This window comes from Nomia melanderi, chromosome 2, assembly GCF_051020985.1.
Source record: "Nomia melanderi isolate GNS246 chromosome 2, iyNomMela1, whole genome shotgun sequence".
NCBI classification, from domain to species: domain Eukaryota; kingdom Metazoa; phylum Arthropoda; class Insecta; order Hymenoptera; family Halictidae; genus Nomia; species Nomia melanderi.
In genome coordinates, this window is record NC_135000.1 from 29,916,054 (window position 1) to 29,942,104 (window position 26,051).

General features: G+C 41.6%; 2 protein-coding genes across 15 annotated transcripts; one reads left to right on the forward strand and one right to left on the reverse strand.

Annotated features, from left to right (window-relative positions):
• Positions 1 to 31: 31 nt before the first annotated feature.
• Positions 32 to 9,048, forward strand: LOC116429887 (prolyl 3-hydroxylase 1). Of its 4 annotated transcripts, XM_031983357.2 has the most exons (11): positions 32 to 1,769; positions 2,607 to 2,871; positions 4,472 to 4,796; positions 5,318 to 5,443; positions 6,019 to 6,155; positions 6,514 to 6,666; positions 7,095 to 7,340; positions 7,410 to 7,505; positions 7,631 to 7,781; positions 8,402 to 8,819; positions 8,900 to 9,048. In XM_031983357.2, the coding sequence occupies exons 1-11, from the start codon at positions 1,516 to 1,518 to the stop codon at positions 8,967 to 8,969; spliced, it is 2,241 nt and encodes a 746-aa protein (XP_031839217.2). In that variant the 5' UTR covers positions 32 to 1,515; the 3' UTR covers positions 8,970 to 9,048. The 4 variants fall into 4 exon arrangements, with proteins under 4 accessions (XP_031839217.2, XP_031839220.2, XP_031839218.2 ...); XM_031983360.2 differs by lacking the exon at positions 8,900 to 9,048 and having other exon boundaries at positions 7,631 to 7,713; positions 8,402 to 8,599; XM_031983358.2 differs by lacking the exon at positions 8,900 to 9,048 and having other exon boundaries at positions 7,631 to 7,855; positions 8,402 to 8,549.
• Positions 6,765 to 25,972, reverse strand: LOC116430008 (F-BAR domain only protein 2). Of its 11 annotated transcripts, XR_013001429.1 has the most exons (18): positions 25,605 to 25,971; positions 24,006 to 24,317; positions 23,385 to 23,642; positions 23,103 to 23,298; positions 22,717 to 23,037; positions 21,893 to 22,006; positions 21,107 to 21,157; positions 17,723 to 17,822; positions 17,041 to 17,302; positions 16,259 to 16,523; positions 15,390 to 15,870; positions 14,991 to 15,207; positions 14,575 to 14,923; positions 9,125 to 14,103; positions 8,891 to 9,062; positions 8,530 to 8,785; positions 7,093 to 8,349; positions 6,765 to 6,993 (listed from the first exon to the last, which is right to left on the reverse strand). XR_013001429.1 is itself a non-coding variant. In XM_031983606.2 (15 exons), exons 1-15 carry the CDS (start codon positions 25,632 to 25,634, stop codon positions 14,033 to 14,035), a joined length of 2,949 nt encoding a protein of 982 aa, XP_031839466.1. In that variant the 5' UTR covers positions 25,635 to 25,972; the 3' UTR covers positions 13,264 to 14,032. The 11 variants fall into 11 exon arrangements, 10 of the variants coding, with proteins under 10 accessions (XP_031839466.1, XP_031839465.1, XP_076230409.1 ...); XM_031983606.2 differs by lacking the exons at positions 6,765 to 6,993; positions 7,093 to 8,349; positions 8,530 to 8,785; positions 8,891 to 9,062 and having other exon boundaries at positions 13,264 to 14,103; positions 16,259 to 16,401; positions 16,480 to 16,523; positions 25,605 to 25,972; XM_031983605.2 differs by lacking the exons at positions 6,765 to 6,993; positions 7,093 to 8,349; positions 8,530 to 8,785; positions 8,891 to 9,062 and having other exon boundaries at positions 13,264 to 14,103; positions 16,259 to 16,401; positions 16,474 to 16,523; positions 25,605 to 25,972.
• Positions 25,973 to 26,051: the final 79 nt, after the last annotated feature.

Sequence of the window (26,051 nt, forward strand, 5' to 3'; positions counted from 1 at the left end):
AGGGTAAAAAGTTTAATGACTCGGCCGCGGACGAGACGCGAGCGGAAATTGTTTCTCTTCGTCCGAGGATTCGCCAGGAACTCGGGGATCGTTTTACCTTCGACCGATTCCCCGTCAGGGGAATAATGGAATGTTTAACGACACATCGAGTAACGGTAACGGAATGGCGAAGCTCGTCTCTCCCCGTCGCGTCTCATCCCCCGAGTGCACGCACTCGTGAATCTTGGAAATCTTCATTTGCATATCGCAACACAGTGGCTTCGATCAGAACCTGTTCCCCATCGAAGGGAACGAAAAATGAAAATCAGAAAAAGCATTCTCAATTTCAAGGTAAAGCGGCGCACGCTCTGAAATATTCCGGAGACGCCGAACGAGATGAACTTGCTGAACTGCTGGTCAAACTTTTACCTATTAACGCTTTACCCACCTATCGATAGATTCAATGTCTATGTTACATAGAAAATCAAATAATTTCATTTTGTCATGTCTGATGCCAACAATCAATGAATGCATCCTTAACACTAGGTTTACGGAACGCGTCAATTTGACGCAGATTGAATTTTATAAACATTATTTGGTAAATATTTCAATCGGTTTTCGTTGATCCAATTACACGAATATGAATCCTGATTGTCTATTTCTACATCTACAATTTCCAAAATCTAAATCAACGAATATCAACTTCCCCAGGAACAATAGAATAAACTGTACAATAAATGCACGTAAACCTAGTGTTAATCCTTAACACTAGAACTACCAGGTGGCTCAAAATGTCCTAATCTCTTCTACAATTATTACAAAGACACACTTTAAAAAATGATCAAAGAATTTGATTTAGTAACACCTAAACTAAAGTATAAACTAATTGAAATCTGAATGAATTTCAGCATTTATAAATTTGAAAGGTACAGTTTAAATGCTCGGTAGTTCTAGCGTTAATTTTGGAATGTTTAACTATATTATTGAACAAATGGTAGGTGAAGCGTTAACACATTGAGCGCCGGCCCCGCGATAATGCGGGATTTTTAGTCTATTAATTGCTAATCCTACGTTCATAACATTTTAGATACTTATAACACAAATCCAAAGTAAAATTTACAAAATCAAATTCCTTACTCTTCCGTAAGTCAGAAATTTTGGTTTAATCGTTTAAAAATGTATCGATATAATGACCAACGCTCCCCTTTCTAGTAGCTAAAATTCAGCCGGCGTTCAATGTGTTAAGTCGAAACGAGAATCTATCCCACGCGTTTCACTGTAGAATATTAAAGTTTCATTCGCTTGAACTTCTAGGGGTGGATATGAAACGTCCGTCGCTTGTTCGGATCGGCTGCTTGTTTGCGCCGGGTCCAAGGGCACGGTTGAAAAGCCATCGCTACCGTAGATCAACGAAGCCGCATTTGGAGACCGCGAGTCCCACTGGTGGGGAGGAGCGATTACGTATGCCTCGTGTGCGGATCAACATCCCACGGAGAGTTTCTCAGTAAGAAACGCGGCGGCCGAACGACGAGAACGATGGGGCTCCTCGGCTTCTCCTTCTTCTTGTTATTCGCGTTGTGCACGTTCCTCCGCGACGCGACCGCCGGCAGCAACGACACCGTGATCAACGAGATCCCCATCGACGAGCCGGCGGACGCAACGCGACATGCGGAGCCGGAGACGCCAATGACGAACAGGACTCTTCACGAGATCTTCCGTGACGCTGTCCAGGCTTACCTCGAGGAGGACTGGGACGGCTGCATCGAGGACTTCAACGAAGTCAGCCACGGGTACGCCTGGAATCGAAATTAAAATTAGAAACCGAGTCACGGTGACCTTCCTGGAGAACCGTTCACCTCCCACGTATATTTTTCCATAGGAACGATAACTTGCAAAAGGGGCTTTGAGGCTGTTGCATATTTAACCCTTTGCACTCGACATTTTCCATTGCGAATATTCATTAGTTTCTGAGTAAATGTTAACGATATTTTTCGCAACTAACGCGATTGCTTACCTTATATGAATTAACCCTCTGTAGGCCCGTGTAACTTTGAAGTCACGTATCAGTATATTGGCATCTTGTTGATTTATCTCATTTTGCACTCGAAGTGGCGAATAAAATTAAGTAATCAGTTAAACTTTTATACGCTCAGGCGTGAAAGTTTAACGTCATTGGAACTTGAAAGTTACAAAATGTATTCGTTTGATGAAATTATTGAAATTATTGGATACATTAATTCGTATTCATATGTGGATACTTATTAATTTTGTACTGCATAGATTTTGTTATAATCGTGAACAAAAATTCGGCCCATAGATACGTTGCACACGGTTTAATATTGAATTGAAAATTTTATAAGCCTGCTGCGTCGAATCAGGTGACTGAAAGGCGCCTCGAGTGCAAAGGGTTAAGATGGGCAGGATACCTTTCAGTATTGGACAACATCCTTTGAATTCGGTGTCTATAGTAAATATCCTGGAATGTTTAACTTCCTGACGTAGCGTGTCTAAAAAGAAATTAAAATTTAGTAACTTGTGTTTTACATTGTAACTTGTTCATCTAAATTTGATTGATATTTTTGAATGGACCGTGTGGTTTCCGAGTGTACAGCAGTGTGTCTTTTCAGGTACAAAATGTACAAGCGCATGGTGACGAACTGCAGACAGAAGTGCAGGATGAGAGCTGCCGGGGACGCTCCGATTTTCCCTGAGAACATCGAGGACCTGCACTTCTACGAGAAGAAGCTGGTGGAAACGTTGTGCCTCCTGACTTGCAACCAGGAGTACCGCGAGATCGCCGGCACGCTGACTCTGAAAACACTGCCACGTGAGACCGAGCACAAGCTGATCGACTATCGCGTGTACGAGTACCTGCATATTTGCTATTTCAAGGTAACCGACACTTCTATCGTGCAAATTAATGTTAAATATAAATAGTGTAGAGAAATTAATAATTGCGAGACGTTATTCACAAGATATAATACAAATTTTTCTTAAGATAAAGTATACATCTATTCGGCAATATTTGTTTTATCAAAATTATACTACTCTACATCTATTCAGCAATCTTTGTTTTATCAAAATTATACTATTCTGCATCTATTCGGCAATCTTTGTTTTATCAAAATTATACTACTCTACATTTGTTCAGCAATCTTTGTTTTATCAAAATTAGAGTTATTCAGCAAGGCCCGGAAGAGAAAACTTGAAGAAATTTGAACAATTAATAATTGCGAGACATCATTCACAGAATATAATACAAATTTTTCTTATAAGATAAAGTATACATCTATTCGGCAATATTCGTTTTATCAAAATTAGATAATACTAGAAATTATTCAGCAAGACTCGGAAGAGAAACCTCGAAGAAATTTGAACGATTCGACAGCGTTTAAACCTGAACCGTTCGTTTAACGATTTCCGCAGCGAAATCGTTTTTTGAGACCGCGAATTGGCCGGACGGTCATCAGTTTGTCATAGCGCGAGAATGTCCGACGAATCCTAACTGTGGAGCTTACGCAATCGCGGCTCCGCTGATTCCACGCCCGTAACTTTTTAGTAAATAATGAGTTTAACGTTCCGAACGTGCGGCTCAGCCGTGTACGCGACTTAATATCATTGGTGTGCCGGCGAATCGATGCTGGGACAAGTTAAACACACGCGTCTAGTCGGCGAGGTCTCCCTCGCGGGAATGAGGTCTCGCATTAGCGGCGGAACAATAGAAATATGCTCTCGATATGTCCTTATCATTCGAAGGTTGCCACCGTTGGAAGTAGATTTCCATTATGCGATAATAATATGAATGAAAAAGTATCTTCCCGATCAAACAACTTTCCTTGAAATCATTGGAAGCGATTCATTGATGTATATTTTACATAAAGAGAATGAAATGAACGCTGTAGATACTGTTATTAGAAATTATAAACTACGACGTTACATTTAGAAACTCGATGATTTATTTCAGTTTCATTTTTCTTTTCTTTGGAAGATTCATTGGACCGAAGAAAATATAATTGAGACTGACATAGTGCTGGTAGCGAACGTGTTATCCAGAGATCGGTTAACCCTTTGCACCCGAAAGTTCTTCCCTGGAAATATTCAACATTTTCCGACGAGATATAGACGACATTGTTTGAAACTAATTTAATAATTCATAAATTAAGCAACAAAATTATTTCATTTAAATATTTCACACAGCAATACAAAGTTTCATTTAAAATACTAAATATTCAACTTCATAGTTTCGCTGTATCAAATCAAGTGACTGAGTGTCACCTCTCGAGTGCAAAGGGTTAATATCAATACTAACTATTAGAATACTCGATTCTATGTTTCTATTTGTCTGCCATCGTTTGCAATCTCTTCCTCCGTAATAAATAACAAAAAGGCTTCTGATCCTATCCGTTTCATAGTCCGTTCGCCTTCGTCACAGCCCATCGCCTAAAATAAACGCAAAGATGTACCCTAATACTGTGCACGATTAATGTTACAGAAGGATCGCTACCAAGACGCGGCGAACGCCGTGTTCACGTTTCTGGTCCGACAGCCGGATCACGAAGCGAGCATGAAATCATTGAAATACTATCTAACGCTTCCCGGCGTGACGGAGAAGAACGTGGTAAACCTAGAAGCATGGCCCTATGTCAGCACGTACTTCAAGGCCGTGTTGGCTTACGAGGACGAGAACTACGCGGAGGCGGCCAGCTTTTTCGAGAGTTCATTGGCATCGTACTTGCAGTCCGAGGAGGAGTGCAGGTTCTACTGCGAGGGGCCTTTCAATCAGGGCTGGCACCCGGAGTTCACGTCCTCGATCGCCAGTGAGTCAAATATTCGCAGAGAACAATTTTCCTTTCCGCTGAGCTCGAACATCGATTGGAAGCATTACCACTGATTGTTACCGATCGTAAACTCGAGTTACCGGTGATTGACCCATTCGACAGATTCCATTCGAACGCTTGTAGCGAATAGTTCGTTCCAATCGTGATTAGTCTACGAAATTCTGTCGATACGTGTTTGTTTAATTAACACGTCGAATGCCACACGATTTCATACAGCGAAATACACAAAATGTATAATATTAAGTCATTCGATTGAATTGCATTATTACTGCACGTTCATCTGAATGTCACTGCGTTATTATTTATAATATAGAAATGTCTCCAAACAATCGTTTCACTGAGTGAGCTACGGTAATTCGATTTGGTTGGAAACCACCGGTGACTCCTATGGCATTCGACGTGTTATTTTGTAAACGCAGAAGAATCCGGTAATCATGACAGAACGAACTAGAGGGAAGTCCTATTGCTGTTTAATTTGAAAATCGTTCCCCATGTTCCAGACCACTTCACATACTGCCTGAAGTGCAAACGGTCCTGCAGCCATCAATTAAACAACGTGAACGGCGACTACCGGAGCGACATGCTCAAGAGCCACTACAACTATCTGCAGTTCTCCTATTACAAACGTAAGCGCGACGCAACCATGGGAACGGCGTTGCTCAATTTTTATCTACGAGGCGTATCCTGCCCTTTGACTATCTGTTTGTGAAAATCCCGTTATCGGCTCGCTGGTCCATTCACGACGATAAACCGAATATACACGCGCGTCGGAATGGCACAGCGAGCTGATAATGGGGTCCGCAACGTACCCGGTAGCTATCGTACGAAATTGCGCGCGCTGCCGCGCGCATTCCCAGCTGCGAGCGAATCGTTGCGGCGACAATCGTTCGGAGCTCCTCAGGAAGCTGTTACTCATGCCTCGAAGGAAGTTTAATTGGATTAATCTTGGCCAACTGGTGGTCGGTCTGATTAGCCAGGCAGCCTCGTTACCCGTGAAATTGTCCCAGACCCCGTGCTCGTTTCCCAGCTGTCCGTTGAATGTCATCTCCGCTGATCTAATCTTGTTCAGCCGGTTAGTCTCGGGGCAAATAGGACCTGCGAAATATCGTTTCGAATTAGAACCGCGCGAAAACACAGCAAATTCTAATTAGCCGCGTTGCGTCAGAGCAAAGAATAAAACTGTAACCGTTTTTCCGCGCAGTGGGGAACTTGAAGGCAGCCTGCGCCGCAGTGGCGAGCTACTTGGTGTTCGATCCTGTCGACGGGACCATGCTGCAGAACAAGAAGTACTACAGCAGCCAACCGATGGTAGAAGAAAGCTACTTCGTACCTAGAGAGGTGATGCCTTTGCAGACATTGTCAGGACCTAAAACCTAAATCGCGTCCGCTTCAATGATTTCATTGGTTTCCTGTATTCTGGATTTTATTGACACGTTGAATGCCGTGGGGGAATTATTATAATTCAGTCAATTGAACGATCATTATTTGCAAATATTTTTATATTACAAATAATGCTATCTAACTTTGATGTTACATTTTCATTTTATGCATTTTGCTATGTGAAATCTTGGGGAATTCGACGTGTTAATATTATACAGTGATTTCTTTTGCCTCTGCGTTGAGTAGGACGTGTCAGGTTAATAATTACCAAATGGGAATCTCACTTATTTAATTATCTGAAATGTACTCTCTTCAGGAGGTCCTAAGGTATGTTAAGAGACAAGAATACGAGCTGGGCCTGCTGCGTTACATATCCCACGAGTTCTCAATAATAGACAGGAAGCTAGCGAATTGGAACAAGTCTCAAGAGAAGCCGAGCGACGATAGCAAAGAGAAAGAATCGGAAAAGGTAAAATGAACGTAACGTAAATAGGACTCTAAGCATTCCATGGACTGACGTCTACTATTTTATTTCGACTCGTTACTGTACGCGCGGATTCACGACGCTCGTGTTCCAGGAGAATCTCATTTCCCATGCTCTCTGTATCTTTTGTGCCATACGAATAAAATACTCAAACACGACCGCTATCCCATTATTCTATTCTGTCTTTCCATTGGAACGCTTCTATGCTTCTAAGCGTCACGCTGCTCGGTTTCTAGACGGAACGCCTATTAAATGCAACCGAGAAAGCATCGCTGCACTTCCGGCTCGGTAATTCAGGCGTGACGTCTGCCTCTACGAAAATCGATACCTTGAATTAATTAGATGTACTACAATATTCCAAGATTTCATTCGCAAAGTGTACGAGGTTTTAAAAAACGTTCAATCTTTTACAGAGTATAAAGGAAGTCGAAGCCCCGCATCCACCGCCCGGATATTCGTCTCTCTCCAACACGCAGTTGTTCAACAATCGTTCCGCGATTAGAGACGAGAGACCTGTAGCGAGCGATAGGAAACGGCAAAGGGTCAGGGACGATGTCTATCTGATCGCGGAACAGAAAGAACTTGGCGGAAAGAATCGCTACGTTGCTGACGGGTTCCTCAATTCGACGGAGTGTGAATCTCTCATGCGGCTGGCGACGGTACGTTGTTGTAGCCCAGTTGTTCGTTTACGTTGGGCTGCAGTTGTAAGGATGTTCTCTTAAATGTAGATGACCGCGGTGGAAGGCGATGGCTACAACGAGTACAAGAGCCCACATTCGAGGCACGAGAAGTTCGAGGGAATCACCGTCGGTAGAGTCGCCTTGGTGAGACGTTTACATTCTAGCATCCTTTCTTTTCTTTCATTCGTATCGCATATTTTCTAAAGTTCAGTACACATGTATCGTTTATGCGATTCTGGAAAAATCGATGACGATAACGATGACCGTAGATGGTGTACTTCGGTCGAGTGGAGGCGGAGCGATTGCGGCAGCTCCTCGCGAAAACAGAGGACGCCCGCGGCCACGTGGAAAGGTATTTCGGGCTAGATCGACCGCTCTATATCACCTACACCCACCTGGTCTGCCGCACGGCTCTACCCGGTAATTTTCACCTGATGCATCAGCGTGCTTCTGGTCCCTTTCGCAGCTGAAACCGCGTCGCACCGACTCACTTGGTATGGCACGTGGGTAACAATCGGTGACCAGTCGAATACTCTTGCGAGCCGCGCCATTAATAATGTGAATTCTAATGGGGCAATTAACGTTAGATCTGCTGACAAGTAATCCGCTGTCTGACACACAATTACGTATACAGAGATCACGGTATCTTAGAGATTAAATGGGAATAAGAAAATGATCTTCGACAGCGTGAAACTAGTGGATTACTTGATTAACACTAGAAGTGGTAGACTTTCGACGATTTCATTACAAAAACTACAAACGTGGATTCATTAAGACTTGAATTGGTTCAGATTTCAACTTAGGCGTTACTTAATCAGCTTCTTTAGTGATTTCTTAAAGAAATATTCGTACCTCTTCAGTAATCGCAAAAGAAGCAAAGAATGGGTGATTCTAGTGTTAAGGTGTGTCTAACGAAATTCGCATTATTCGTGGAGCGGCTGAACGTTAACACCGCCTTCTCGTGTCTTCGTCTTTCTTCTTCTTCGACCTGAAAGCGCAACGGTTTAGTACATCTTTCTCAGGGTAAATTCTATCTCTAGATTCACCGATGGACCGCGACGATCTCAGTCATCAGGTGCACGCGGATAACTGTATACTGACTGGCGAGGATAACTGTATCCGCGAGAGTCCAGCCTACGTCTGGAGAGACTACTCAGCGATCCTTTACCTGAACGAGGACTTCCAGGGCGGCGAGTTCTTCTTCGCGAAGGAACGCGCCATCCGCGACACCGACAGCCTGGTTTCCCCTCGTTGCGGACGCATGGTAGCGTTCTCCGCGGGAGGAGAGAACCTCCATGGTGTACGGGCTGTCCTCCGAGGCAGGCGTTGCGCGCTGGCTCTGTGGTTCACGCAGGACCAGATGTACACGGAGTACGAGAGGACCTTGGCCGAGGCGATCCTGGAACGAATTCGTTCGATCGGACCTGTCAAGGAAGAGGAGGTTCAGGTACCTTTGAGGTAAATTGTTAGATTAGTCTCCGAGGATTCGATCCTCTAAAAACAAGCTGGTCTGATTTCAACGCACGTACAACGGCTAGGTACGAGGAGCTTCTTCTGCAGTACGCGAGCAGCGACGACTTCCTGAGACGCTTCCTACAGGATTCTTGAAGAGGAATCGTTGCAGAACATCTTCAGTATTCCGTTGACAGTCCCAGAGGACTTGCTATCAGGTCGTTCCATAAGCGATGCCATTCCTCGACGCTAGATTTCGGTGGAGAATATGAATACTTGCGTTTGTTATTTAATGTAAAGGGGTTACTTACGGAACGATCTGATAAAACTGTAACACTACATTCTCCCCGGTCGCTGACCGGGCTCACTGCAAACTAGGTACCTGAGAAGACAATTCACAAACATGAGAAACCATATCGTTTCCTTCGCGCAGTACAATTTTCACTTGTTTTTCCACGTATGTACAATTCCCATTGCATTTAACTCGACGGAAGCTCCCCAGCGAGCATTCCCGGTCGAACTGTCCTCCATGGAGATCTGATAGAGCTTCGAACAACTCTTATTTATATAAAATATCCTAATCTTTATTAGAACATAGACATTACATGTCAACAGGTTTACATAACCATCCTATGTATCGTGTAACATGTATACTGTAATTAATTTATTCTCCTCGGCGTATTTATACTATGTATAAGAGTCGTATATACATATATAATATATATGTATATATGTATATATGCGCGTGTGTATGTATATGTACATGTATACATACATACCGATATATATATATACACGCGCGGCCGCAAGCCGCGTCGCGTTTGAATGTTTCAATACCGTACACACGGTCGTTTATGCTTCTATTCTCGTATCGTGTGTGCGTGTCAGTGTGTCTCGGCGTTACTGGCACCCGGAGGTACCGAAGTGGACATTATTTACGCAGGTACTCGAGTACTCGGACAGACGGTCCAAGACGCGAATTCTCGAATGAAAGTTTCAATGTTACAATGGAAATACAATATAAAAATTGCTCGGATCATTTCGATTATACGGAGTGCATTTCTCTCGGTACTCGAGTACCCGAACGATTAGGCTGCTGCTCGAATACGATCGCGCCAGAGAGCGATCTGGCATCCGCGAACGCATGATGTTTCAATGTAGATGATCAAGTACCCGAGGAAAATTAAAATTACACAAGTACTCGAATACTATCCCAGGCAGAAAATATTCTATCGGACGTGGTTCGTTGAGAACGTTCCCGTCGTCGATAAATACGAATTACAATGATCACTGTCGTCATGCATAAATAAAATATTAATATACAAAGGAACACCTCTACTCTTCTTCTACTTATTGCGTTTTGGATACCGAACACGAATCGAACGAATTGCACGGAGGCTACAGGCGCCGAGGTACAGGCCAATTGATTTACAATTTCGACTAACTATTTTCGAATCATTCGATACAATATAGAAACGACCGACCTCGCAGACTTAAGTCTCGCGTCGCACCTGTAGACGAATTTCTCTAATCTAATAGCCAACGAGTACTCGAGCGTTTCAGGTAATTGTTACATTTTCCCAGGTATCCGGCGAGTACTCTTGTAAAACTAAGGTACCTCGGGTATCCATTTCGAATGAATATGCGCTGGTGTGTACAAAGATTCGCGCGTTCGTTCATGGAAAGCCTAATTACACATTCAACTCGAAATTTCGCGTTAAAGCGGGAAAGCATATTGAGAACTGAGAAACAGCTGGTACAAATGTTACCTAACGATGTTCGCGTCGAACAGTTATTCAACGAATACAGTGAACGAACACGCGAGTCCCTGCGCGCGTGTTCTCCTGTAATGTCGGGTTTCACGTTGTTATTGCAATTGTACACGCGAAAAGCGGATCGAATCGAATCGGATCACGTAAATCGGTCCCCGCGCTCGCTGGCCAGCGCTCGCGGTACGCACGCTCTCGGGACAAACGGGTTTCTCCGGTGAATTAAAAACCACGGGTGGTATCGAGGTGCCATTTCTCTCGTGTCGTGATCACCGCGAGATCAGTCGGGAAGAAAGTGAACGCGATCATTAACATTATTATGTTTCGTTACAAACATTTATTACGAAATTATAGTGACATCTGCGTATCACAGGAGAGCTCAGTCGATTTTTTTTTTTCTTTCAGGAACCACTCCATTGTTAATCGTATCGTTATGTATATATATATATATGTGTGTATATTCTTACGTATATATATATTATATACATACATAATATACTTATATATAATATATATAATATATATATACACAAATATATACGTATATTTGCTTCTTTTTGTTACAACTCCGTTACCCCGCGCACGTTTGTCAACGACGGATCTCGTCCTAGCTCCGAGATGAATCGACCGACGATATTGCAATTAGAAATTCAATCGAACTAGCGTCGCTACCGAAAGAAACGTACCCTAACAACTAGAATGATGTCCGTTGACCGCGCCGACGGACCGGCAACGTCGAATGGAGTGACCGACAAGTTCGGATCGCGTTTTCTTCGTTCGTATTGCTCTTCGTAGACCTTCGATTCATTCGTTTGTTCTTCTCTTCGATGAAAAAGAGAGATAGATAGACAGAGACAGAGAGAGAGAGAGAAAGAGTACAATGATCAGACGGGAGAACGTGTAAAGTTCGTAAAATATACATTGCGGGCGCGTAGCATCGCAGGAACGGCAATGACAACGGCTCGCTCGCCGTCCGCGAGATGTAAAATGATTTATGGTACACGCGTCCTTCTTCTCGCGAAGGGGACACGATTCGCCGCGCGGACAATTATCGACGTTTACTCGCTGTAAACGAAAGATCGTTAGCAGCCCGGCGGTTCCTTTTATACCAGCTATACGTATATTCGTTAGAATTAAGAAGCATAATGCACTTTTAGAGCCAGGTAACGAATACCCCCGCAACAAGTACCGCAAGTACTCGTGTACAGATCGAGGACCAGAACTGAAGCGTCGCGCGTTCGTTGCAAAGTCGCTTTCGCGATAAAATAAATTGAATACGACGATAGGAAATTGTTCGCGAGATTATCAGTAAAAAGGTGTTCAAATTTTCTGTCTTTCTTTTCTTCTTCGACTTCCTCCTTTTTTTCCTTCGTTTTTATTAAAATACTGATGAATAATCTGAGGCACGATCTTGGATATAATTTAAAGTGTCGGCGTACTTTGGAGACTCGTTTCCCTTCTTCCGAATGAGAATTGTAAAAAAAGAAATGAATCACAGATCGAACTATGCACGAATATGTACGGTGCGTTCGTCAACTTGTTGCCCGTTACACTATATATGCACAGAAGGAAGCATCGTGTGTGCTGAACTATTGTATAATAATATAATAATAACAGTAATAATAATAATATAATAATAATAATATTAATAATAATAATATTAATAATAATAATAATAATCGAGTTTCGTTTTCAGACTTATTCTTATAGAGTTATTACTTCTCCTTATATACACATATACATATACACACACAAGTTGGCATGTATGCACATGTAATTTGAACGAAATGGCCTGTTTCTAGCGTTTGATTCGTAAACGTATTTACCAGAGATGAAAGAAATGATATATAGCCGGGGAACGAAAAATCAACGGGCAAGATGATCTCGATTCCTGTTCCGAAAATGAACTTGAGAAGACTTGAATCAACGTCCCTGAAAATTAGTACGGTTCTTAAAAGTCTGACCGAGCGAACGTCGGCTCGACAAGTTACTCTACGTTAAACGTAACAAAAAGAGAAAAGAATACTGGATTAATTCGCGATCATGAAGTAGATGAACCGACGATCATCGTTATTGCGTGACGATTAGAAGACTTCGCGAGACTACGGATTGCAAACTAGTAGCTTGGAGCTTTATACAATGCTAAAATATCCCGCCGCGTACAACGATTTTCCCGTTTCTTCTTTCTCGTCGTTCGAATGAACAATTTTGCTATCGCCGTTATGTTACAACGTGTACGCATGAACTGCTGCGTAGGAAACTCTACAAATCAATCGCAACACGACAAATAAACAATTCTATGGGTTTTCTTTCATTCTTTTCTTCTCTTTAGCCGTGAACAGTAAATTTTGCAATACCCTTTTTGCGTACGTGTGTATCTATACATGTACAGATCGGGGTTACACGACACGACACCGTTAATACGTCGTCGACGAACGACGACTGGATATCAGTGGAGCCCCGTTCGTGTAAAACATAAATGCTAAATTTACAGAAGTAATTAAAATTGGCGTGTACAGATCCTTTACACTTCTCCAGAAAACCACTTAACGATACTAATACAGTAACTATATTAAAATAACACAAGGTATAACAATAGATTAAAGACGTTGTACTGTTTGATGATTTCCTTTAGAGAGTGTGTGTGAGAGAGAGAGATAGAGAGAGAAAGAGCGTGTTCATCCATCTTTATCTTTCCTTTCTTTTAATCGCATACTTTTTTTTTCTTCTTTTTGTTTTACGTAAAAAAAGTCATAACGTATTTTGATTATTATAGACACAATAATATGGCGAGAATATCGTGGCGAAAAATATGCTGGACACCAAAGGCTTTATGCGAACAAACCACTTCTTCCGTTAGCTCCCCGACGGTGTTTCGCTTTCGATTAATCCACCCGTCGTCGTCTTTCGTCGTTCGAATCTCGTTTCGCGTCATACAAACGTTTACTAAAAATAGTACAATCTAATCGAGGACATATCATATAGAAAATTGAAAAATATACAAGATATAAAACACATATCAGAACGCCGTTCTCATCAGGTAGCGAGTGACTTCCGATGTCCGACTTTGTTTTCGAATATCTCCGTTCAAGTTTCCCGCGCCCGGATCGTATCCCTATACGTACACATTTCATCGTCGTCGCCGGCCAAAGGGTCCGGACGATCCTTCGCCCGTCCATTTCCCGGCACGCGAGGCCCTTTTGAATCGCGTTCAAACGAATTAACATTCCGCTAACTTCGATATCGCGTAACCGCGGCTTCTGTACAAATAATTTGCCCTACTAGACAACCGGAATCGTATCGCACGCCATTCTTTGGTATCCAACAGGCTTTCCCACGCCGAGTTCGTGTTCCGACGGACATTAGTCGTGGTATGGGCAGTGAATGAACAAGCAAATACCAATATTAAATGGGCTGACTCTCCCATTGAGGCGCCCATTCTGGAAGTCGTCAATCTACGTTCGATGGTGGTGCGGCATATCTGCTTCTCGAGTCGGAATCTCCGTCGCATATGTATTTCCCTGAAAAAATCATCCGTACATGTATCGTAGATCCGATAGATCGGTAAACTACAAGGGAATCTTTGTGACATCGATTCATACATTCTACGGTACTCGACCGTTCTTCGACCACACTACCATTCATACATGCATCAAAGACGCCTTCAATGATTCTTGCCATAGATGAATACCGGATAGACCAAGCAGCAAAAACCACTGAAGTATATACTTACAGACCAGCGTTACAAGCGACGTTGCGTACCCGTTTAGGCGTACATTTCACACTAGACAGACACACGATCTCACCTATTTATTCACACAACTCGCAAGAAACTTATTCGCCTTTATAAGCCTTCTTAAATGTACACGAACGTTTGAAAGTGACGCAACCAGAATAACAAGTTTTTACAAGCAGGCGTGACGATCCATTCGAACCAGGAAACGAACTCCGGTCAGACTCAAGGAGGAAATTGACACGCTTGTGCCACTTACCAGAGACGAATCTGCGCTTGACTAAACTTAATCTGTAGCCCGGACCCAGCAGTTCGAATTCAACGCCGGATAATGTGGTCCCTTCGCAATTGAACTGAGTGAATATCGTTCCCTGGTTCCCAGGCCCGTGTGCAAGCTCAACCCGCGCCTTCAGAGAGCCTACGCCGTTACCCTCGCTGTGCTGGGACAGTTCCGTGAACTTCCACAATACTCGATTCGTCTCTGACAGCCATTGAGCTTGGGGTTTGCTGTTCAAGGACTTGAAGCCGCCGTCTATAGGCGCTGCCACGTGGAGGTTCAGCAGGGGACTCGGCGAAGCCATAGCGCGGCTGTTGTATTTATAATCGATCTGGAACACACGTACGATTGCTCATTTGTCGATCACGCGACCCTCCGCAAGTGTCAGCGGTGTATACCTTGAGATCCGTGTGAGTCGACTCGCACTTCCAGTACGCTACCAACTGGAAGGGACAGGAGCCCGCGCCTTCCTTGCATTTGATTTGATACTTGAGTATGTCAACGTTAAAATAGGAAGCCGAGGGATTTTGTTCAGCCTGCTTGCGCAACAATGTAGTTAAGGCACTCATATTGAATTCGAAAATTGTACTGTCGACGGTCGTCTGTGTGGCATCCCTGTACAAGATTAACAGGAAATTAAAAACACGCTTAGCGCGAGCTAAGTTATTAGATCGTTATTAGATCAGTCCTCGAGCAACGTGGCTCCCTCTTCGTTTAAACTATACAGATCGCGAACAATTCATTTAGAAAAGCCCCGTTCCTCGCGGGACGACCAGACGCACGCGCGTCTTACTCACATGCTGACGAGCTGATTATTAGGGAACAATTTTTCCAATCTGTTACTGTTTCTCACGCGAAAGGTGAGCTTCGCAGGACTCGGGTTGTTCGCCAGCACGGTGACGATACCGGCGGGGAACGACAGCATCATGTCACCGCTAAGCTTCACCTGGCATCGCGTCTCGTCGGTGCCGCGAAAATAAGAATGTACTATTTCATGGAATGCAACCGCCAACGGAATAGTGTCCGCCAACCCAATCGTCAAAGGAGAAGGACCCCTCGAGGAGCCGACTCCGACGCCGGCGGTGCGAAACTCTAAACTGGCCACGCTGTCCGCTCTGGATATCGTGGCCGGCGACATTCTACCCCTCGGCGAGGGACCTTCTCCTCTTCGGGACGGTGGTCTGGGAATGATAATTGATCCTGTCGGGGTGGAAGATGCGGATTGCTTGGGGGGTAAGGCCGGAGTGATGTCCCCCACTTCCGAGAACAAGTCGCCATCTGTACAAAGCAAAGGGAGTTCAGTTTTCCACGACGATCGTAGGCGAGGGAATTTGTTGATCGACGAACCAAGAATTTCTACGCGCTTGTTGCATCGAAGGACGTACAAAACAATTAAAGCGAGAACTGCTACGCATACGTTCGTAACGTTGAACATGTGAAAGAGTAAGGCGGCATGTAAAATTCACGGCGAAGCAAACAATTCGGTAACACTGCGAACAAGAAGACAATCTCACGGGGGATCGTTTCAACGGACACAAAGAAGCGAACGTTGATCGGCCACGGAATTAAACCAGGCCGAAATCCCACGGATAATCCCTCTCCGGCGAGGGAGGAAAAGCGTCCCGATGAGCTGAGAGCGTAATGAGACGCGACTCATTCGACTCACCGGGGAATCGTGAATGGGGATGTGTAGGTGGTGCAGATTGTGGCGGCTGTGGCTGAGGCGTCGGCGACGAAGACAGTGGCGGGGGGCTTTGCAGTGGCGCGTACGGATGGCTACCGGTCGGCGTTGAGGCGCTCGATGGCGTACTGCTGGGATTGAACAAGTTTAGGCCAAGTAAATCTGAGCTTGGCTTACCTCCTAATTGTTGTGACACTGACTGAGACCTTTTCATATGGTGATCTGAGTCGGTGTTCGATCCTCTACGTCCCTGTTTCGAATCAAAAACAAACGGAAACTAATTAAAGAAACATTCGCGCACTTGTAACACGGGGGTTGAAACGGTTCCAAGAATAATTCTGTACACAGTACTTAAATAGTAACAGTTCTGTTTCTTAGAATCGTGTCGGGAATTGGGGACCGATAATATAATTGTCTCTACTCTTGACTTCTAAACAAACGAAATGACAAAATCTTCTATTTCTGTTGTTGTTGTTCAATTATGAATCTATATCTCGAGTATGATGTTTTCTTTGCAATCGTAAGAGATCACTAAAGTATTATTACTATTACTATTACTATTACTATTACTACTACTATTACTACTACTATTATTATTATTATTATTACTGTTACTATTACTATTACTATTACTACTACTACTACTACTATTATTACTATTACTATTATTATTATTATTACTGTTACTATTACTATTACTACTACTACTACTACTACTACTACTACTATTATTATTATTATTATTATTATTATTAAATGGAAAGTACCGTCGGCGCAGGAGACAGCGACAAATTCTCGACAGTCGCCCTCAGCTCGTCCACGCTGGCGCTCATAGGTGCCCCGCCATTGCTAAGAGGTTTGATTTCCACCCTGATCTTTCTCTCCCTCTCGTCCTCGGAGTCGGTGTCCGAGCTGGAGTAGAATCCCTTCTCGTTCTCCCACGGGTCTGATTTTGGTCTGATACAGAAACCATCCTCGTCCACTTCCGGTGTCGGTGTCTCCGACTTTCTGCTGTCCTCCTTGTCCTCCCTACCATCAAATCGTTGCGGTTCAGTACAACATACTATCACAGGTTCCAGCAGGCCCAGTGCATTTTTATATACGCACGACGGTATTGACTGTTTAATATTCGTACTCTAACAAACAGTGATAATTTTTAAGGAACGTCGTTTTCGTTATTTTCAATAAGTTCGGTACCGATGTGCTCTAGTGACTATTAGGTGCTGACGGAAGCAACAAAAGGGAACCATTAAACGATCTTTGGATCGATCCCGCGACCAAGCCTCTAACATCGGTAGAATCTCTTTCTTTCCGATTGGAAAGTAATCGAATTTTCAAGATCATTTCGTACATTGAGAATTTCTACAGAATTCGCTAAGGATCGATCAAGGCCTTGGTCAAGGGATCGACCGCGAGTGCACTAGATCTGCTGAAAGTGCGTATACTGACAGGTCAGACTTTTCTTCTTTGTTGCTGCTCGTCTCCACGATATCCTTCTTCTTCTTCGCTTTCTTTTCCTTTCGCTTTTCTCTCCTGCTGCGAAGAAACCCTGTTGGTCGTGGACGCACGATATATAGAAAACAAAGTGGCACTTAATTTTTCACGGTCCACGAAGAACCGGACGGTATATGCATATATATGTACGGCGTTTTCTTTGACTTTTTTTCTTTCTTTCTTTACTTTAATGCCCAGAATAGATTCGATTTATTCGACGAGATACAGAGACTGAATTCCCACGGAAACTCGGAGAACCGAATATTCTTCGCTCACGCGTACGCGAACAGTGCAAGAGAACAAAAAACAAACAAAAAAAAAAAAAACACAAAAATAACCGAAGTTCTACGAATAATCGCCGTGTAAAAAAGAAAAAGGCTAATGTATAGGTTCGTTAAGTCGCGGCTATACTTACTGGCAAGCTCAAACATCGAATAGACTACCATACAGGGGGAATCGTGTACGGTAAACGATCGACGGGCGTGTCTTATCATGTAAAATAAGTTCTTAAAAGGAAACATCTACGAACTAAGGTGACTAAGAAGCGTAAACTACTAACGTTTGCGGTGTCAACATACTCGTACTGAAAGTCAAGAAACGGCAACGATATATCTCGTATTAGAAATCAAACTAGAAACTTGTAATCTAATGGCGGAATGGAAATTAATTTACTTTCCAAGTGTATCAGGCGTAGCGCAACGTGATCAAACGAAAAAAGAAAAAGAGAGAAAAAAAAAGGAGAAAAAAAAACAGAGAGAAGTCGTCTACGATCGAAGGAAAAACAACATACAAATGAAAAGAGACAGACAGAGGAAAAATAAAAGTGGAAAATATAATCGTCACCGGATTAAACAGTCAGCGGATGCAATTCTTTGGGATGCTTTCTAATCACTGTTACATTCTCTAACGATGCTAACACGAATTTCGAGGCCGGACAACATCATCGACGCTCTCCGCTCTCTATCGCTTATCCGATCGGGAATCTTCACGCGTTCTTAATGGAATTATAAATTAGAACACGTTCGAATCGTGAAACGACTTCGCCCCGGATTATTGCACGCGACGGTAGTCGCTAATCCGTGGTGGAGTGTCTACGGGGTGAAGTCTTTGTGAATTCTCATCGGGGACCACGAATTTTATCAACGAAATGAGAACGAGTAATTATTATAAACAAAAATTATCGTTGAGAGTGTAGAATTTTTTTAAAAAATTTCTCTTCCGCGATTGACAAAGGATTTCAATGATAGACGTGTGTCGGTTAATGTTTTCGATAAAAATTTGTATAACACCGATTTCCGGTGCACGACGTCGAATTCACCAGGCTCGAAACGCGTGTCAACATTCTTTTAAAGTAGCGAGAACACAACGCCTAATTACGCTGTCACGCCTGCGTCAGATCAGACAATAACGATAGGTAAAGGAGTACAAAGAAGTAGTAGCTTGGTATAGCGCGTTACATTAGCAGAGGTGTGAGAACAAACCCATAATACACCATCACCATGTACGGGAGTAAAAAATATTTAGGGTTGAAGGGGGCGAGAGAGGGGGTGGGTGGGTTACAAAATGTCCTCTAAGGATCTGCGAAAAAATAAACGTCGAGGAGGGTCTCGACTTAAATTGTTTTTCTAACAATTATACGGTCCTACTACTTTGTTTTACCGTTAGATACGTTTCTCAAGACAATAAGAACGATACGAGGTTGCGCAATCTCCACGTATATGTTTATCGTGTGCAAATATCTGTAAATATATATGTATATAATATATATACCTCTAGACAAAATCGTGGAGCATACGGTGTACCGCATGTTCTGCAAGCAAGGATACGCACTATCGACATGCAGGGTACGCACGATGAAAGAGAGAAAATAATAATATATCGTTGAAATGGGAGGACACTGAAAAATTGAAAATGATAAAAAAAAAAGAACAAAAAAAAGGAATAACGAACAAAGTGATAACAACGACGATTTCGGGAGACGAGAGAAAATAATTACCACGGAAGATAATTCGTTGTTCGGCGAGCTCTGATAAGGGATTATCAGATCATCGTCCGGAACACGAACATCCGAAATGAATTTTTGAGGAACGAGAGGCGTCGCGATACCACGACGGGAGAGAGAGATTCTCGGGGATGATGAGACTTACTCGTTACGATGACACGGTCGAATGAACGAATTAAAACGAAAAGGAGAGTGAACAACATGAAACGAAAAAAAAAAAACAAACAGAGAACACAGAACAAAAAGGAAGGGGGTTGCTTGCAGAATCACATTACGCTATCACGAAGGACACAATGATAAATCTGCACTTGGAAAATAAATACGAGTACGAGTGAGCCATGCAGTTTAAGAGGTTCTCATTAAAAATGGCTCACCTTGGGCCCCCGTCAGTAGCCGAACCCCGCATTCGTATATCAACGTAATTCAAGTCCAACTCCCTTCGTTCAATTAACTCTATGTGAACACGTGTTTATTAGAGAGAAAGAGGCGGCGGCAGAAAGTTTCGAAAATCTTTATATCAAACGCTGACAACAATGATATATATCGCACCAACCACCAATTTTCGAAAACTGATTCCGTTTCTCGTGGAATGGACACAAGGATTGATCTCAATAGCGAGGCGCTGTGTGACAATGATAGCTTGAATTTCAGAAACTTTCCAAAGACACATATCGAGTCTCTTAAGGCTATAACGGGACACTGTGAATTGTCATCTAGAGTTGTATCCTCCAACAGGAGCGAGCACAATGCAATAATAAAAAGGAACACACACATACATACATACATATATATATAAATATATATATATATAGATGTATATATATATATAAAATTTTGTACAATGAGTCGTGTTGACAGAAAGAAAAAAAAACAAAATCCCCTTGGTCTATGTTTATACAACAGATTGTTAGAAAAACAATTTATAAGTGACAATTTGTGAGAAGTGTTAAGAATATCGCCCATTAGATTTGCCGTGTGGTCCTAAAGCTACAGCCTACCGCCTAAGCAAGCCCGTTCTCTGTGTTAGTCGTTGTGTCGGGAAAGACAAAATATTTCTTCCCTCTAAATGCCGCTAGGGGAAAAGGAAATCAGCATCAAACTGACAAAGACTAACGTACCTTCAATTGTGAACGTCTCAATGCGGAGAGAGTACTGTACGTTAAAGCGAAGAAATATTTTAACCGTGCCTCAAGGACTAAGGATAAATCAATGTTACACAAGTAATATTCGACAGTTGTAACGTGAATTAGCATCAAATCGATTAAAACGTCTCGCGACGTGATTCTACGCATGTAACATTAATTCGGTGTGCTTTAAACAATGTTAGTAATACGTACACTGCTGATCTAAAAGAGTGCAGAGTGGAGGAACCATAATACGCGTTACCACTGTAAGTCACCAGATATTTCATTTAAACCACATATATGAATCCTGTATGGCCATAAAAAATATTGTATCAACAGAAGTAATGGTAATGTAATTGTCACCAAATACCACAGGCAGAGAACAACCAACAGAGCAAGACAAAGATAAAGGTGTGTAAAAGGAGTGCCGAGCAATAGATTGGTCATTTGAAATCGCACGGAAATTGATTCTTAATTAACGGACAGTAGATTCTCTTTCAAACTTCAACCCCTTAAGGCTCGGTTTCGAATATCATGTTCTTTTTAATGTTTCGTCTGGATCCTTAAGGGATTAATTAATTAGCTACGAGAAGTTTGTACTAATCAGTTTCGGTTAAGTATCAGGAATCATTCTAATATTTTAATTCGTGTACTAAGAAGACCACCGATTAGATACTATCGCGAACAATATAAATTTTGAATACTTTATAGACTCTGAACTGAGATCTATTCGCTGTAATAGACTCTGACACAATTTGCACTAACGTATGGAAAAAATTTGAAAAATAAAAAAAAATGTTACAAAAAGCTGTAGCAATTTTCTAATAACATACCCTCACCTCGATCAATTTCAACTAACTACTAAGGAAAGCAACATTTTGAAAGACTCTTTGTATCGTGTGTATAAGAGTACCATGTAACCGATTATCTAAATGAATACTTCAAAATACAAGTAATGGATATGGCAAGGGTACAGGTAATCACAATGTAAGCAGTTACATTTAGATCCTCTGAGAGGGTTCCTGGAGATGCTGGGAGGTGGAACAGCAGGAGGCAGGTTGTTCCCCTGAGGAGTTGCAGGTGCCGAACCAGACCCTGCTTGCTTCTGTTTGTCTGAAACAACACTCATTGCTCATATCTTTGAATAATCTGTGCCTTCAAATGGCCCTTTTTTCTTCATCTTGCTATTTTAAATCATTACTTATATCTATTGCATTTTAATTACAGTTCGCACTTTCAGTGGCATAAATGTATTCCAGAGGACGATTGTTTTTTTGAAATATTGATTTCTGTACGATAGAAAGTTTAAAATGTTTAAGCAAGCCACAGACGGACGTAACATATCCGTCTATAGCCATGACTTTAACGTTTGTCCTTTAGATTAAGGAGTCTCTTGGAATACATTTCAATTTATAATGTCATCCTCCACCTATTGTTAGATTATAATGCGCAAGCATTGTAACACAACCACATAAGCAATAAGTCAATAAAATTGTTCCGCATTTGCGTAGATTAATAAATCTGTGATCGAGTGACAAAAAAACAAGTTAAAGGAGTGTACACGTGTGAAGAGTAAATGATACTGCTGTGATAAATAAACATTGCAAAACGTATCCACCAGAACATAATGTATTCAGTCTGAGGTTCACACTTTCATTATTATATTCTGAGTTATTCCAATTTTAAATCGATTACGAATATACGAAACTTTCGTGTCGATAATACCAGTCATCTATGCATTATGTTAAGGTGGATAAAGACTATTGCAATTAAAAGAGAATAAAATCTTGTAAATTCTGTTCAATTTTAAAAAGAAAACCTACCCTGGGAGTTGGACATGAACAGGTTGAGTAGCGAGGTAGTACGGCGGGAAGCCTTGGTGGCTTGTGCATGTGACAGTTCTCTATCCCTTTCATTCAGTCTTTCATTTTCTTTTTCTTGTACCCTCCCCTTTTCCTCATCCACCTGATTACCCCCCCCTTTTAATCCCTGATCTTTTTTTGAACTGTGAGTGTTACCAGCGACTCCTGTTTCTCCATTAGCTCCTTTCGATGTTTCCTTAGGTGTCTCAACATTGCCATCTGATTGAGAATGAGTGGTCATATCTCCTAAATTTGTCATGACTTCTTCATATTCGATTATATCTAATTTACAAAGAGATTATGTAAATAATGGTACACTTCTATTTCCGTGTTACAAAATGTGTTACCTGGCTTCTCGAAACCTGTGTATTTGCTTTGAACAAATTGTTCTAGTAACTTATCCACTGTCATATCTAGACACTGACGCTTAAAGTCAATGTGGACTTGGCCAACTTGTTCGTGATTCGTTTGTAAGACATCCGCATAGATATTTAAAAACTCCTTCATATGTTTTAGGTGTGTTTCTTCTACATCCTGGAATCTCTTATGAACGAAAATAAAATGTTTCATTAGTATTACATTCAGGTGATTTCTTAAAACATTGGGCAAAGCAATAATTAAGTTGATACCCTGCAAGCTTGAGTCATTTTGGTCTGAAAATCGTTCCTTATAACCATGTATTTGTCCACCAAAGTTTTATAATCATCCTGTGCTTTTTTGAATTTCATCTCTGCTTTTTCTAACTCTTTCTGACTGGCATTATCTTTCTTCAACTTCTCCAATTCAAGACCCTTTTGCATACGCATGTCTTTTGCCTTTTGTAAGGTCACTGTAATACTTTGTATACTTTGCACAACTTCCAAAGTGGATGACTCTTCCTCCTTTACCTAGATATTATTCAATTTTTTAATACCAATTATTAGTTGAAAATTGGAAAATGTTATAAAATGACATGCTAATTAAGTAAATACATGTTTTAAATAATTTCTTATTGGACTGATTTGATAACTCATTATCTTTATATCTTAACAGACACTACTGTCTGAGAGAACTAGTAACCCAACTGTGGGCGGATACTGATAAGGTATGAAATATACAATGTGATTCATAATACAATACGATAAACATTAGGAAAAACTGTGATAAATAAAAATAACATTTATATCTTCGGATGCTATATGAAGCACAAAAATTCCATTTGTATCAATAATGTTTTAATTTTTAAGAATAACAAAGATTCTGTTACATACTGCCTTGTGTTTTTTGTGCAGTTCATCTGCATATTTTGATACATCTTTTATCAATTCAGTGACCTTCTGGGCCATCTGCAAGTGCAAGCTTGCAAGTTTCTCAGCTGCACCCCTCAGAGCAGCCCATACAGGTGCAAATGTTCCTTGAGTACTACTGGTATTGCCAACTTGCTTGGCCACTTTACTCAGAAGTTTATAATTGTTTTCTTCTATGGCTGATCGTTCTTTTAAAAAATCAGCCAACTCCTTACTTGCAACTACACCATGCTTCATGTTATGATATAACACGTCAAATCCATTATTCTTTTCGCCCTTGAATCATAAAAAAAAATATGAAGATTTAGACAAGCAATTTGATTTAATTGTCAGAAGAGAAATACGTATGCTAGAAAGAAAGAAATTCCATTAGCAATTAATATATACCAACTGAAAGAGATATACTAAAAGTATACTTAAGACCACTTAGCCACTTAACACTTGAACTCTGATCATGCTATAAACTCATGTAGAACAGAACTCTTGAGTGTCATTGTCGCAATAAGCTGTCATTATACTCTTTTATCACTCTTGTCATCCTATTGTATATATTACTTGCAACGGATGACCTATTGCTTAATTTTTACCATGAACATTGCAAATAAACAACATTAAATATATTTTGAATAACAACAATCTTTCAACAAAGAAATACAAAAAGAATAACAGTATTTAATATTTCAAAAACTACTGTCTGAAATATGATTCCATATTTTTTAAAATATCAACACTACATCCTGTGTTTAGTAATCTGCAATAATTAGGAAAACCAAGGGATCCAGAAGGAAGTAACATATCTTATCTACATGGAGCATTTGCCGGAGGGACCAATGTCAGACTTTTAAAAAGTTCTGAAATCAACTGAAATCATCATGACCAGAATAAACGTGAAACTTCTACATCAAAAAATATTGTTTCAATTAGTTACAGACAAAACAATAATAATTATTATTTCAGTGATAACATTCAACGGCGATATTCAAAATTCAATTTAAATTTCAACCTCAATTCAATTGGAAAAAATACAAATAAATCGACGGTGGAGTAATTGATTAATAAAGATGTTCCCAGACATCGTTCACAGAGTCAACAGTTCCACTCCCTTCTACGCTTGGGCTCTAAACGCATACATGTCAACGTGCGATCAAGAACGCGTTCCTCATTGCTTTTCTACGGTGGCTCGTGAAGAGACGACACAGGAACGAGATGACAGGGAGAGGTGAACGCGTAACCTTGCATTCGCAAGAGGAACGAAGAGGAGGCAAGCATGCCGCGTAACTCGGAGAAAAAGAGACGACCAGAAAACGACCATGATAAGGCGCAGGAAAGAGAGGGAGATAGATATATAGAGAAAAGAAAAAGGCTTTCATTAAAGGGAATGCGTCTATTTTACGCGAGAAAGAGAATGTTGCCGCGGCGTGACGTGTAGGGACATTGACGAGAGATTGTTCAGGTGTCGGGTACGCTCGAGGAGGGACGAAAAGGAAAGGATGTTCGTACCCGTACATAACCTAAATCGGACGAGGATGACATTCTAGGATACTAGCTGATCGAGACACTCACCCAAAAGTAGTCGGCGAAATCCACAGTCATGTTGGAACCGCGATCAGACCATCATAATTTATCTTCTGGTGTATCAGGCCGCACTGCACCGTTAATAACGAACCATTGACACACACATATATATATATTTATATATATATATATAGATAGATGCACACACACGGTACTATACACGACGCAACCGTTCGAACCGTACGACGAGACGTAACTCAATTTACGACGGACCCACCAACGTAACGTTTTCGTGCTTGGACGTTCCGAGCAGAACGAGCGCGCTCGACCGCGGAGACAGGGGTCAACTTATTTCAACTATCTCCGTCGTTCGCAGTTTTCTCTTCCTCCTCTCTTTTCACGTATGTAACTACCTTATCCAACAAGCAGAGGCGCGCGCGTCGCGTTCGATTTAAATTTCGCATTGCAATGCTTATTATTTTCTTCCTCCTGTTT